Source organism: Alternaria triticimaculans (genome assembly GCF_023758025.1).
Source record: "Alternaria triticimaculans strain BMP 0046 chromosome Unknown scaffold_4, whole genome shotgun sequence".
Classification (NCBI taxonomy): Eukaryota; Fungi; Ascomycota; class Dothideomycetes; order Pleosporales; family Pleosporaceae; genus Alternaria; species Alternaria triticimaculans.
The window spans coordinates 1,929,718-1,942,239 of NW_026055961.1; the positions used below are offsets into that span (position 1 = coordinate 1,929,718).

General features: G+C 53.1%; 5 protein-coding genes across 5 annotated transcripts; 1 reads left to right on the forward strand and 4 right to left on the reverse strand.

Annotated features, from left to right (window-relative positions):
- Positions 1–214: 214 nt before the first annotated feature.
- On the reverse strand, positions 215–1,124 carry J4E78_004220 (uncharacterized protein; the record flags this gene model as incomplete). Its single annotated transcript, XM_049364849.1, has 2 exons — positions 215–550; positions 603–1,124. 2 exons carry the CDS (start codon positions 1,122–1,124, stop codon positions 215–217), a joined length of 858 nt encoding a protein of 285 aa, XP_049223927.1.
- Positions 1,125–3,954: 2,830 nt separating this feature from the next.
- FPR1 (FK506 binding protein proline rotamase rapamycin-binding protein) lies at positions 3,955–4,392 on the reverse strand (the record flags this gene model as incomplete). Its single annotated transcript, XM_049364850.1, has 3 exons — positions 3,955–3,982; positions 4,033–4,074; positions 4,127–4,392. The coding sequence occupies 3 exons, from the start codon at positions 4,390–4,392 to the stop codon at positions 3,955–3,957; spliced, it is 336 nt and encodes a 111-aa protein (XP_049223928.1).
- Positions 4,393–7,116: 2,724 nt separating this feature from the next.
- J4E78_004222 (uncharacterized protein) lies at positions 7,117–8,938 on the forward strand (the record flags this gene model as incomplete). The annotated part of the gene is made up of 5 exons (XM_049364851.1): positions 7,117–7,404; positions 7,454–7,573; positions 7,623–7,715; positions 7,767–8,857; positions 8,923–8,938. The coding sequence occupies 5 exons, from the start codon at positions 7,117–7,119 to the stop codon at positions 8,936–8,938; spliced, it is 1,608 nt and encodes a 535-aa protein (XP_049223929.1).
- A 2,103-nt stretch (positions 8,939–11,041) lies between these two features.
- J4E78_004223 (uncharacterized protein) lies at positions 11,042–11,677 on the reverse strand (the record flags this gene model as incomplete). Its single annotated transcript, XM_049364852.1, has 1 exon — positions 11,042–11,677. The coding sequence occupies one exon, from the start codon at positions 11,675–11,677 to the stop codon at positions 11,042–11,044; it is 636 nt and encodes a 211-aa protein (XP_049223930.1).
- Positions 11,678–12,054: 377 nt separating this feature from the next.
- On the reverse strand, positions 12,055–12,495 carry J4E78_004224 (uncharacterized protein; the record flags this gene model as incomplete). Its single annotated transcript, XM_049364853.1, has 1 exon — positions 12,055–12,495. The coding sequence occupies one exon, from the start codon at positions 12,493–12,495 to the stop codon at positions 12,055–12,057; it is 441 nt and encodes a 146-aa protein (XP_049223931.1).
- Positions 12,496–12,522: the final 27 nt, after the last annotated feature.

Consider the following 12,522-nt stretch of genomic DNA (forward strand, 5'->3'; position numbering starts at 1 on the left):
ATGAGCGAAAAGCTATGCTCGTCGGTCAATCCAGTCTGAAAACTGTACACTGAACCGAGGACCAGGCGTGAAGTACGTGGGCGCCCGGTTCCTGTAGGTTTCCTCCAACATTGCGCGCATAGATCTGATCCAAGGCGTGGATGCATTCGCCATGTCCCCTGACCGGTTATTCACCTGCACGCCTGTTAATGATGTGCGAGGTAACAGACGCGAATTAAGCATTGGTTACGGCCTGCACAATAGCGCCCTTGGCTCCTTGATCCAGACCGTCCAGCTTAGCCATGTCGTCCTTGTCAAGTTCGAAACCGTAGATGTCGGCGTTGCCAATAATGCGAGATGGCGTGTCGCTCTTGGGAAGAGGAACGTAGCCCTTTTGCAGACTCCATCGGATGAGAACCTGGTTTGGCTCCTTGTTGTGCTTCTTGGCGATGCTGGCAAGCGTCTCGTCGTTGGCTTTCTCGTTGCGGACGATCGGGCAGTAGGCTTCGACGACGATGTTCTTGGACTGGCAGTACTCGACGACCTCGCGCTGTTGACACCAGGGGTGGAGCTGGTCGTTTCTGTCAGTTTGGCGATGCGATCAGGTGGGAAATGTAACGAACCTCAATCTGGTTGACAGCAGGTAGGTTGGCCTTGCTATCAATGGAGGCAAGCTCGTCGATGTGCTGGATGCCGTAGTTGCTGACACCAATGTCGCGCACGATGCCCTTCTCCTGCGCTTGCTTCAGCGCAAGCCACATCAACTTCCTGGCCTCCTTGCCTCCGTTGGGGCTGTGGATGAGGAACAGGTCTGCGTAGCCATCCTTTCCGGCAAGCTTCTCAACGCTCTCGGCGACCTTCTTGTATGTAGACTCGACGTCTTCTCCAGCGCTTAAGATCTTGGACGTGATGTACACATCTTTCCGAGGGAGCCCGCTTTCCTTCAGCGCTTGACCAACTTGCTCTTCGTTCGCGTAGTACTGGGCTGTGTCGATATGACGGTATCCTGCCTCGAAGGCCTTCTTGCATGAGGCAACGCAGACGTCCTTTGGAGACAGGTAGACTCCGAAGCCGATTTGTGGAATCTTGTACTGCGAGTTCGGAAGACTCAGAGTCGAATTGATGTTCAGAGAGTTCGCCGACATGGTGGATAGCGGGGTAGCGATGAATGGAGAATACTTGAGTGAACTTGTCAGCAACGGACGAGTACTGATGTGCCGAAGAGCAGAGTGCGATGAGCGGAGGAATTGAGAAGGTAGGAGCATACCAAGTTGTTGAGAGAAATGGAGTCGCCATCAAACCTCCTCTAGGTAGCTCTAGACGCATACTGCAGTCGCTCCTGCAGTCGTGATGTCACTGCTTGCAACTCCATAGTCGAGAGTGGGTCCACACACACGTTGTGAGCTTTGGAAGAGACCACATGGACGAGAAATCAGACGATTCAATTATATTACAACATTTGGTGGATCGAATAGGAAGGTATGCTGCATGGTGTGTGTGCTGGAAGTAGAAGATCAGCCTGGCGCGTTCTTCTCGCGCGACCGCGATCAGCTGTTCGCGCTAAGATCTGCCATCCCCACCAAGCACCAAGCGTGTCTTCCATCTTGTACACGCCCCAAATCATGCCTCGTGCAACTACAGGCAATATCTGACATTACTTTCTTGATATGAATCCGTCTTCCATGCTCAGCTATGGTAATCATCGAATGAATGGCCGACGTCATGATCTACCTACTGTTATACATTGGCATCCACTTGGACGCCTACCTGATCCTACGCACTCTGATGTTGCACATGGTAACACGAGAAGTATACGAGCTTATAAATTAAACGATGAAATGTACTTAATAACTGTCTTTATGGTGGAGAAACACCTTGAACTGCCTGCCACATGACAGCCAATCCGTCCACCCCGATTGTGTCACCCACGGCAGCCTGCAAAGAGATAGCAACCGAGCAGGCTCTACAACTCCATCAAGACCGGGGTTCGAGGTTCCTGGTATACGTACAAGATGATAGAGAAAAGCTTGCTACGACGGACGGCAGCATGACTCGGGCTATGTCGCGCTCAGATGCAAGGCTGTATGAGGGCATCAACCGCTTTAGACACCCGATTCGTGCACTATCAGAAGCGACCCCAATGGTCCTCAAGACCCTATTCTCCGATGGAGAAGTTCCCTTTGACTATGCTTCGCAAACGCTTCTCCTCATGATCACCTGACTATTTCCCAGCATCATCCCCAGTCATCAACGCAAGTCAGCCTCGCAGGTCGTATCTCCCGGGTTCCAGATGACCACGGCATCTTTTCGGTACAGCTGCGGTCGGAGCAATAATAAAGTACTGAGTATGGGACGCCTTACTTCAGAGATATCAAATCCCATCACATCACACATGGAAATTGGCTGCCTGAACAACGCAGTATGCCCAGGTGGTTATACGGCAAGGACGGCACTTGGCGCATGTCACGTATACTGTGCCTCATGTACAACAGCTCACATATACCTTGTAATTAGCCAGTCTCGCAGTAAAGAAGTAAAGAAGCTTTTCGTGGTAGAGGGCCTGATGTGAAGGTGGCACAGTGAAGCTCAGCGGTGTGGTTCGCTCAAGACATATAATGTGCCAGACCATGGCTTGCATGCGTCCTCCAAGATTGTAGAAGCCTCTACAAGTCTATAACTCCTACTCGTCTGTTATACCATCGTGGAGCTTAGCCAAGTCAAAGCGCTTCAAGATGTTGCTCCCAACCTCGTTTTTACTTACCTCGTTCGTGGCTTCCGCGTCCGCACAATACGCCCTCAACAGTTCCGTCGGTTCGTGTGCCGACGTACACTGCCCTGAGGCTTCCCTTGATGGAAGCAATGCCATTAAAGCAAAATGCAATGTCACCAACAGAACCTATGAGAGGATCGGGTTCAGATCCTTCTCCACCGCCATCCTCGATGACAACAACAATTTGACGTGGACACTCGCCGCCCATCTCGACACAGAAGTTTCCATAAAGGACCAAACCACGGAGAAAGACTTCTATCTCGGCACCCCTCCGTCTCTTGAACTCGATCGCGACGACCTCCCGTACCGGGGTTGCGCTGTGTTCATATATAATACCACCTTTGGACGCAACTACTCATGGGATTGCGCAGAGGCAATTGGAGCGAGCTGTATTTCGTCGCTGGTAACCCAGGCCAACACACTGCTGGCACTCTCTCCGTCCAATGCAACAGAGACAACGGAAGAGAGCTGCATGCGTGTACAGAGAGGAATGGAGACTTTCCCAACGGAATGTACAGAGAAGACAAACATGACTTCCTGGAATGCAATTTCAGCCATACGTTCGTGTCCCCATTTCATTCAAAGAGATAGCCCTGTGCTAACTTCTTCTAGCACTCACTGGCAAGGGAGCGCCTACGCCGCCAAACTCTTCTGCCAATGCGAGCTCTAACTGTCATCCGACTCTCCCCAAGTCCAACGATCTCAGTTTGGCCTTTAGCCATAATGAGACCGGCGTGGGGTCCTTTACTGATATCATCATCACCACATTCTGGTCGCCAGACAAAGGCGTCGACAATGCGCTGAGTGTTCCCGACACACAGCTCATGTGCCTGTGGGTAAATGGGCTCACAGACGCCTCGGTGGCTACTCATACCGAGAGTTCGGCCAGTCGTTTCTCCATCAGCATGGTGGGTCTTGCAGTTTGCGTGGGCTTAGGTGTTTTTGGACTCATCTAGCATGCTCCTATGGCTAGATTCAGTAGTTCGCGGGCGATGCTGTGACATACGACTTAGTTTAGCACGTAAATGGAAAGCTTGACGATGATGATCTGAAAATATGAGAAAGTATGTAACTGCACATTAGACAACGTGGACTGGTGAACGAGTTTCATGACCGAGTATATTGAATGTTATGTTTGTCCTCTGACTATTCCCATTCACTGATAGCGATCATCGTGTCTTCCCGTCGTTGGATGCTTCGTAGACCTAGTTGATCTTCTTGAGCTCGACCTCGCTATCGCGGAGTTAGCATTTTCGTTGAGTCCCCATGTGACGCGAACTTACAAGATGAGGTCAGAGTGAGGGGGGATCAAGCCAGGGAACTCCCTATCATGAAGTCAGTACTAGGTCTTAATCAGAAAACATCATGGAGGCTTACTGGTCGCCGTAAGCGAAGTCGCTGCTGATGTCCAGCTTCGCCTTCTCGCCGAGCTTCATCTGAACAACACCCTCATCCCAGCCCTTGATGACGCGACCAACACCGATGGGGGTCTGGAAGGGACCACGGCCAGTGGTGCTGTCGAACTGCTTGCCCTTGTCGCCGGACTGGGTCTTGAGCCAGCCAGTGTACTCCATGGTGACCTTGTCACCCTTCTGTGGGGATGGGCCGTTGCCCTCTTGGATGATGGTCTTCTGGACACCCATGATGCGTGCGGTCGTGGTGAAAGCTCGAGTTGTTGCGCGGTGGAAAGAGGAAGGGTTAAGGAGGCTTCTCATGAAGTTGGAGGGTGAGAGGGAGATGAGTGGAGGATGGAAGGTTGCTGTGGGCGGAAAGAAGGAACCTGGAATGCCTTGGAGGGGTAGCTTTAGTGGGGTGGTGGGGTGCAGATCGTCAGCACACAGCCTCATGCACGCTGCAAGGGCAAGGTAATCAGGGCAAGTACGACGAGCATGACCAATGAATCGAGCACGTCAGTACTTGAGGGTGGGTTGACGGCTTGTCTGGGGAAATTGCGTGATCGCATCTACGTCAGGGCATTGGAACTGGAGTTCGCGCTTGCCGCGGTGCTATAGCTCTAGATGAATGTGTGTGGCTGGGACGAAGATGCTTCGGCGATGGCGTTAAAGCTCTGCTTGTCGCATCTGGTAGCAAGCGCAGTGAGGCTGCTTGGATCCTTCCACAGACTATCTAATAGTCAATTGATCTCCACGTCCAATAGACCAGTACCTCCAGTGGATCCAGGTATGTTCCTGTAAACGTGAACCATTGTCAAACGCCGTGCCTATGAAGAGAGGAGATGTTGTACATTCGCGCGTCCCAAATCTTGCCCGCATTGCTCAACCAAACCATGACTTGTTCCTTCTCGCTTCTCTCCTTGCTTCTTGCTGTATAGGTATTAGCATCTCTTCCGTGGCAGTTTCGCGACGCGTTGTACGGCATGGAGGGACAGTCGCGGTCGATTGGATCGAGGGTGGACAACACGTACCCATTGCTCTTTGCATTCTCGGTATGCCCTGATTGAACACGTATTAGCGGAAGGCCTCCTCATGCAATGCTGGGTCTTGAAACTCCGATGTACTGCGCTTACTGGAAGAAATCCGAGCACATAGCTCTCTCACCACCATTCCTCTTCAAACACTTTATACTCTTGTCCGCCGCCTCTTGACATGGATCAAAGTATTCGCTATACGCTTTGCTATACCAATCTATCAGCGCCTGTTGTGTGCAGCATACATTTGCGACGCGATCGTTGCGGTGGCGTACTTGTCGAATTTGCTGGCTTTGGAACCCTTCCATTCGTCGGCTTTCGAGGGGGTCGGTTTGTCGGACATAGTGAAGAGCGGGGAACAAGACGTCTAAGGAGTGTGTTCAGGGCGCGTACTGGCGTGTAATTGTCGGGTAGCCTGAAGATGGCCTGGGCAGTTGCGACGAGAGTGGATGATGCGCCGCGGAGGTGCGTTATCGATAAGAACATACATGAGGTCGAGAGGCACTCACGCACTTTCCCGATATCACTAATTGCCCTGCGTATCCCAAGGTCCGCGATACAGGCACTAGATCTTAGTATCTGATAATGACAGTCCTTCAATTACAGATATTGCGACTGCTAGGCTCCATAACAGTTGCCAATTCTTCAATGATTTGAGCTACTTCCCTTGCACTCAAGAAGACCTAACTTGGCTGCTTGCTTCCTCACTACCTACTATTGATACCCACGCGTAGAACCACAGAGGCTAGCCAACGTATACATGCCTAGGTACGTGACGACCCGTCTAGTTCCATCAACGCTTCATCCAGTGTGGGGGCGGGAGGACTGCGGGCGCTAGGACGACCAGCCCACATAAACAGCATGTCGCGTGTATCAAGACGGCTGTCGTGCCATCCACAACTTACGATTCTACTTACGAGATAGTGCTAGCACCCTAGTCATGAGTTGTATGCTTCATGCATGTGATTGACAAGCGATCATGTACCTTGGTAACGTATTTGGCCAGGACTACAATTGCAGAAAACCATCACTCTTCGTCAGGCTAGGCGGTCTTGTGCACAGTAAAGGTTATATGACTTGATCGGAGTGGTGCGCAGCTTGAGGACGATATTAAAGAAAATGCCGTCTTACGCACTTGAACAGTGCGGCCAGGATGCTTGTCATGCTTCGCATTAGAGGAGCCGACAAGGTCCCGCCTACAATCACAGGCACTCCTTCTCGGGGACGCTATGCATGGACCTGATAAGTGTCGAGCACGAATACTCCAACCGCAGTGATGATCAGCACTCTGAGTGAAGCGGAGCGGAGACGGGTATGAGCTGTGAGCGCAACAATGAAGGTCAATTCGACCGCGTCTGCATGTGGTGGTGCCGCGCCGAAAGCTAGGAAGCTTGTGGGGAAAGAGGCCCTCTTTCGTGCGCCGGGAATACCAGGTATTGGCGTCTTTGAACTGTGGTCGTTTGGGACCGCGGCTCAATGGAAAAAGGATCAAAAGAAACCTGAAGCAAAAACGTTGAATGATGGCATGGGCGAAAATGGAATGTGACAGGAACGTGACGAGTCGCGTGGCCCACGTCATTGGCGTGTCAAGCTTGCAATAGAAGCACTGGACCCAATGAGAAATGACCAGGTATGAGAGCAGAGATAGCCATGGAAATGGTTGGCGATGGTTGGCGCTGGAGGGTGGTGATTTTCCACGGCAGGCGCTAAGGATGGAGTGAAGGTCGATAGTGAACGGCTGCTGCGGCAAATGGCCGGAGGGCAAGGGCAACAGCGACCGAGCGCCAACATGCCTAGGCTAGTAGACCCGCTGCTGCATGCATAACCACTGCCAACGATAGTCTTTCTTCTCTACAAGGGCAAGTCCCATGTGAGCAGATGCTCCGTCTCCCAACCCCCAGCTGCACCTCGCCGTGAGAAAAGAGAGTCACCGCCCGCCATGGACAATCGAGCGTCGCCAACCCCGCCCACCGCTCGCCCCAGGAATTCCGCCTCGTCCATCGCATCCTCCTCCAACACGACGTCACATGCCGCGCCTGCCTCGCAACAGTCTGCCGGTATGCCTTCAAACTCACGGACCGGGCGCGGGAGCACGCCGACGGCCAGCCGGTCTGCCTCCAAACTCATCGACCAGGACAAGCCGACGCGGGCAGCAAGCAAAGACAGCCTCAAACAGAAGATGCTGACCAAGAAGGACGAGCCGCCACAGCTGGGCCGCGCAGATGAAGTATGAGACTCTTTCTTGCATGGCACATGCATCGACTAACCGTCCGCAGCAGCTCAAGGCGCTCAAGTCGGAGTTTGACAGCCTTCGCACGCATCTCACATGCAAGATCTGTGACCGCTTACTCTACCAACCGTACACCATATCCTGCGGGCACACCTACTGCTATACAGTAAGACGCGCACCCTCCCACCGCACATGCCACCCTCTAACATGCCTAGTGTCTCTGCACGTGGTTCGTTGCCAACAAGGCCCGCAAGACATGCCCCGACTGCCGCATCGTCGTAAAGGACCTGCCCGCCCCCGCCTATGTGGTAAGTCAGCCTGCATGCCATTCAACAACAACGTCTAACACAGTTGGTCAGATACGAGACATGACGAGCGTCTTCATCGCGCGAGCCGAACTACTGCCTACGGGCGAGAGCATAGAAGACCACAAGAAGTGGCAGAAAGACGAGGCAGATGCTGTACAGCTGGACAAGGATAACGCGGACCCCCGCGCTGGCGGTCTCTTCAAAGGCTGCTTTAGGCTTCCACCTCACCAAAACCGCCTGTCACTGCAAATCGTGCGCGATCAAGAAGATGGAGTTGACCGATGTCCGCTGTGTACCTGGGAGCTGGAAGACGGCGGATGCACACATTGCGGACTGATATTCGACGAGACAGGCGAAGTCTCATGGGGCAACAGCTTCACCGGCTTCAGTGACATGGACGAGATGTCAGAGCACGACCAAGACGACCTCGACGCCGAAATGGACATGGAGGACCCCGACTACGACGGCTACGGAGACGGCATGGAAGACTGGGGCGCATACCCCCCAGATCAAGGCTCGTTCATGATGCGACGCTTCTTGGACGCTGGCATGGCACCCAATGCAGCGGCATTCGCAAGACGACGACCGATTACGCACAGCGAAGCCGGCAGCCGACGCTCCTACTCACAGAGCATAGTCTCAGACATGTACGGCGACGAAATGGATACGGTCGAGGAGGAAGACGAAGATGGTCTGGACGAGGACTCTTCGATGAACGATTTTATCGATGACGAGGCCGTACCCGCACCGAGTTCACCAAGCGCCGCATCGTCCACTCCTGGCCCTGCTGCCCAGCCTTCGGGTAACAGAGCGCGTGCCCGAGCACGTCGCATCGTCGAATCTGAGTCATCATCAAACCGCTCAAGCACCGTCGAGGAGGAAGACGAAGACGAGGAAGACGAGGGGCCCGTTCGTAGGGGCATGAGGAATCCTGCTCAAACCCGTGTCTTACATCGGGCAAACGGGTCGAGATCCTCCCGTGAGACAGCGTCAACAACCTCCACCGACGTCTCCACTGAGGAGCTCGACGAAGATACACAAGCACTGTTGCGAGAGGAGGGATGGGAGCTACAACGCGACTACGACGACGAGATGGCAGAAGAGGATGAAGATGACAGCGATGGAGGAAGGACGACCGTTGGGTGGGAACCGCTTGCGAACTCAAATGACAGAAGCCGAATGGGCGGTTCTCTAACACCTACTGCAGATCGTCCTCGGCCTAGTGCCCCGATACGCCCGCCTTCCAGAACCGCCAATGTCCGCGTCTTGAATACCTCGCGTGGTCTCCGCCGAAGATCCTCTGTCCTGTCGAGCGCGACAGCCCACTACGAAGACGGGGAAGCGGACGACGATGACTCTGACCAAGATGGCGACGTCGATCTAGCCCTGAACACCCTGCGGACGCGCCGCTCACAAGCCCATCTGCGAAACCCTGCAGCTCGCGCTTACAACCAGGGGCCTGCTGCTGCGGATGGAACCAACGAGGCGGACACTGATGATAACTCGGATAATTCCCAGGGGCACAGGCGAGGGGCTCCTCGTGTGCAACGCCGGGAATACGATCCGCGTATCAGCTGGATGTTCGCTGCCCATCAACAAGCTCTCCAACAACACCAGATGGCAGGCGCCTTGATAGACGTTGAACCACGCACCATGACACCGCTGTCTCGCCCTCGAACAAGGAACAGAAATCGGCCCAGTCCCGCGCAAGCCTATTCCCCCTTTCTACCTCCTGCGCGCATTCGAACGCCGCTTATGGACAATGGCACGAACTATATCATGGATCCGCGACTCCCAATATCGCCACCTCGACGAAGCGCCATGTCGCCTGGCTTACCAGCGATGGGCAATGCCGGCAACATGAGCCGCTTTGATCGTGCGCCTTCTGTTGGTTCCAACAGCAATAGTTCTGCCGTCTTGACCCCTGGAAGTTCCTCAGCCTCTTCGCAACACTCCATCGATACGATAGCACAGACACAGGCAGCTGCAGCCATGGACATGATAGATCGTCCTATAAGTCGAGTCGGTGCTCGCCCATCTTCGGCAAATAGCAGGAGGAACTCTGGCAACTTTGCCGCAGCGAACGCATTTCCTCATGCTGCCATGGGCTTGCATGTCCAGGGTGCGGCTCTTCCTCCTTTTGCTGCGCGCGGTAACCCTTGGGCTGCATTTGTGCAGGCACGTGGTGTGCGCAATCGTAACTCACGTCAAGTTCTTCGTGATCAGTCTTCGGTAGCTACCTTGCGCCCAGCAAGCTCTCGCGTCAATATTAGGGAGGCTGGCAACCCTCCGCAAGGCGTGAGGCCTCAGCCATCACGTCTCAATTTACGACCTCAGCCATCGCGGCGCCAACTCGCTCCCCAGCCATCTACACGAGCCTTACGCACGGCTGATAATGGGAGACCACCCCCATCACCTACACAGAACGTACAAGCCCCTGCGCAACCTGCTGCTCGTTCCGTCGGGCTGACTCCGGACGAACGCAATCTTCGGGCTCGGGAACTTATCGAGACCAGAAGACAAGCACTTGGTCAGCGAGACACGAGTGTGCCCGCTCGTACCAATCCCTTCACACAAGGCTTCCAGCGTCCGGCGAATCCAACTGGCTCTCCTCAGATGCAGCAGCCAGCTACAGCACAGCACGTGAGGAGTAATTCAAACGAGTCCAGCAACTCCACTGGGACGGTTCAAGGTGCTCCTGCATCACCAGTGCTTGGTCGACGCCGTAGCAACCGCAACATGCTGAACTCTACGCCACCCGGTGTTCTCCCACCGCAACAAGGTGCTTATGCAGCTCCTCCCGCACAGTATGCAAACAGCTACTACCGACCACGACCAGGTTCTTCGGGCTCACCCGGAGCATATGAACCCACTTTGACGAACAACACGCGGGGAAGTCCTATGATGGCGGGCCCTCTGATCTAACACGACATCATATGATAACATACATTTCCTTTATATTATCGCTTTGTTGCTTTGGTGTTGTGGGCATCACACTCCTTTGGTCTTGGATTATTCTTATCTTTTGGGGCTAAGAGCACGGCGAGCGTCTGTTTGTTTTTACGTCTGTTTTTAGCGGCATCAAAATGGGTTCAGCGAGCTTTGTCGAAGCATTTACTGGCGTCATTCATTCGGGTATTATACCATGGCATGAGCGATTGGGTTCTGGGCAGGCATAAACATGAACGATGGGGAAGAAAGGGGATATTATCTTAGGTTATTCGCATTTGGGGTGATGAATATGAGATTTTTGATGGTGCTATACTTGGAACTACACGACGGTGACAAGCTAAGTATGTTCTGAAGCAGCTTCTCCAGACTTGGTCTTAGAGTTGCTTGCCCTGGTTCTTCTTTGCTTCCTGTTCCTCCTCTTCTGGCTCCTCTTCTGAGTCCTCTTCTAGATTGTCTTCATCTCCTTCCTCAGCCTCTTCTACTTCGTCATCTACTTCGTCTCCTTCCACTTCATCTCCCTGTTGCTTCTTTCGCTTTGCATTCTGCTCCTTCTGCTTTCGCTCCCTGTTTGCCCGTCCCTCACTCCACACCTCCGTGTTCTTATCTCTACACTCCTTACAGTTCACCCAGTTGGAACGGGCGTTGTCTTCCAGGTAGTTCTCCTCACACTGTTTGCATAATCTCGGCTCCTTCTTGCTTCCGCCCTTATTAACGCTTGTCTTCTTGATGGCTGCTCTGTTGACCTTTGTCTTGGCGGCTGTTTTCTTGATGCGCGTCTTCTTTGCTTCGACTTCTTGCTCATTCTCACTCTCTTCATCATCTTTGTCATCCTCAGCTCCTTCATCGTCGTTGTTATTGCCTACTGGCGCAGCAGAAGACCTCAGTTCGAAGCCATAGAGAAAGTGGAGTCTGTCTGTCTTTTCCTTGAGTTCCTTCTGTAGAGCTGCGATGCGCTCAATCAGGGTTTTGATCTCCTCACGGAAAGGAATTGGTTGGATGGGAAGTGACATTTCGTAATTTCGCTGTTTTCCATTGACTTATCCCGTGGTATACTTATATGGTATGGCCTGGTTTGTCTATTTGCATGGAGCGAAGTCTAGAGAACGTGCAAGTTGGTCGGAGAATGAAGTTGGAATGTTCGCGTACTTGAGTATGGGCGACATGACAAACTGCATTGTGCGTGAGGAGTGAGACTGATGCTACGGCGTGTTCTCGGAAAGAGTACCATCACTTTTAGTTGCTTAATCCATGACTTCACGTCTTCATTACGGAGATATACACTGAGCTCTAGGCCTGTCCATGCCCATGTCCCATGTCTTCATACCACTAACTGCTCTTCGACATTATGCTAGGCGAAGTCGGTCTACTCCAACGCCTACTCTCCCAATCACTCTTGCTCGTCCATAACCGCATCTATCCTCTTCGACACCCCCTCTAGGTGCTCATGGGACCTCTTCTCAGTCTCCTCCACATTCGCCAAGCCCTTTTTCAGCCATTCTCTCAAGTCTCTGAACCAGTAGTATGCCGATTCTTCCATCTTCTCCTCCTCCTCCCTCAACTCTTTAGTCAATTTCCCCGCAGCCTCAGCTCTAACCCGATTTCCATCACGGTTCCTGACGGCGACCGCCTTGGTGAATGAAGTGAGTCTTTCGTTTAGTCCTGATTTGTCCGCGGTCTTGATATTGCGTTCCATGCGATCGAATCGTTGGGCAAGACTTTGTATGTCAGTTCTGATTGCACTAATGTCCTCTAGGAGAAGTTGGCTAGCATCTTTGGCGGGTTGGGTGGCCGGTTTGATGTCTTTCTTCTGGAGGAATGGGGGGTCCATTGAGCTTGTGTCTCCTGTCGTTGTGGT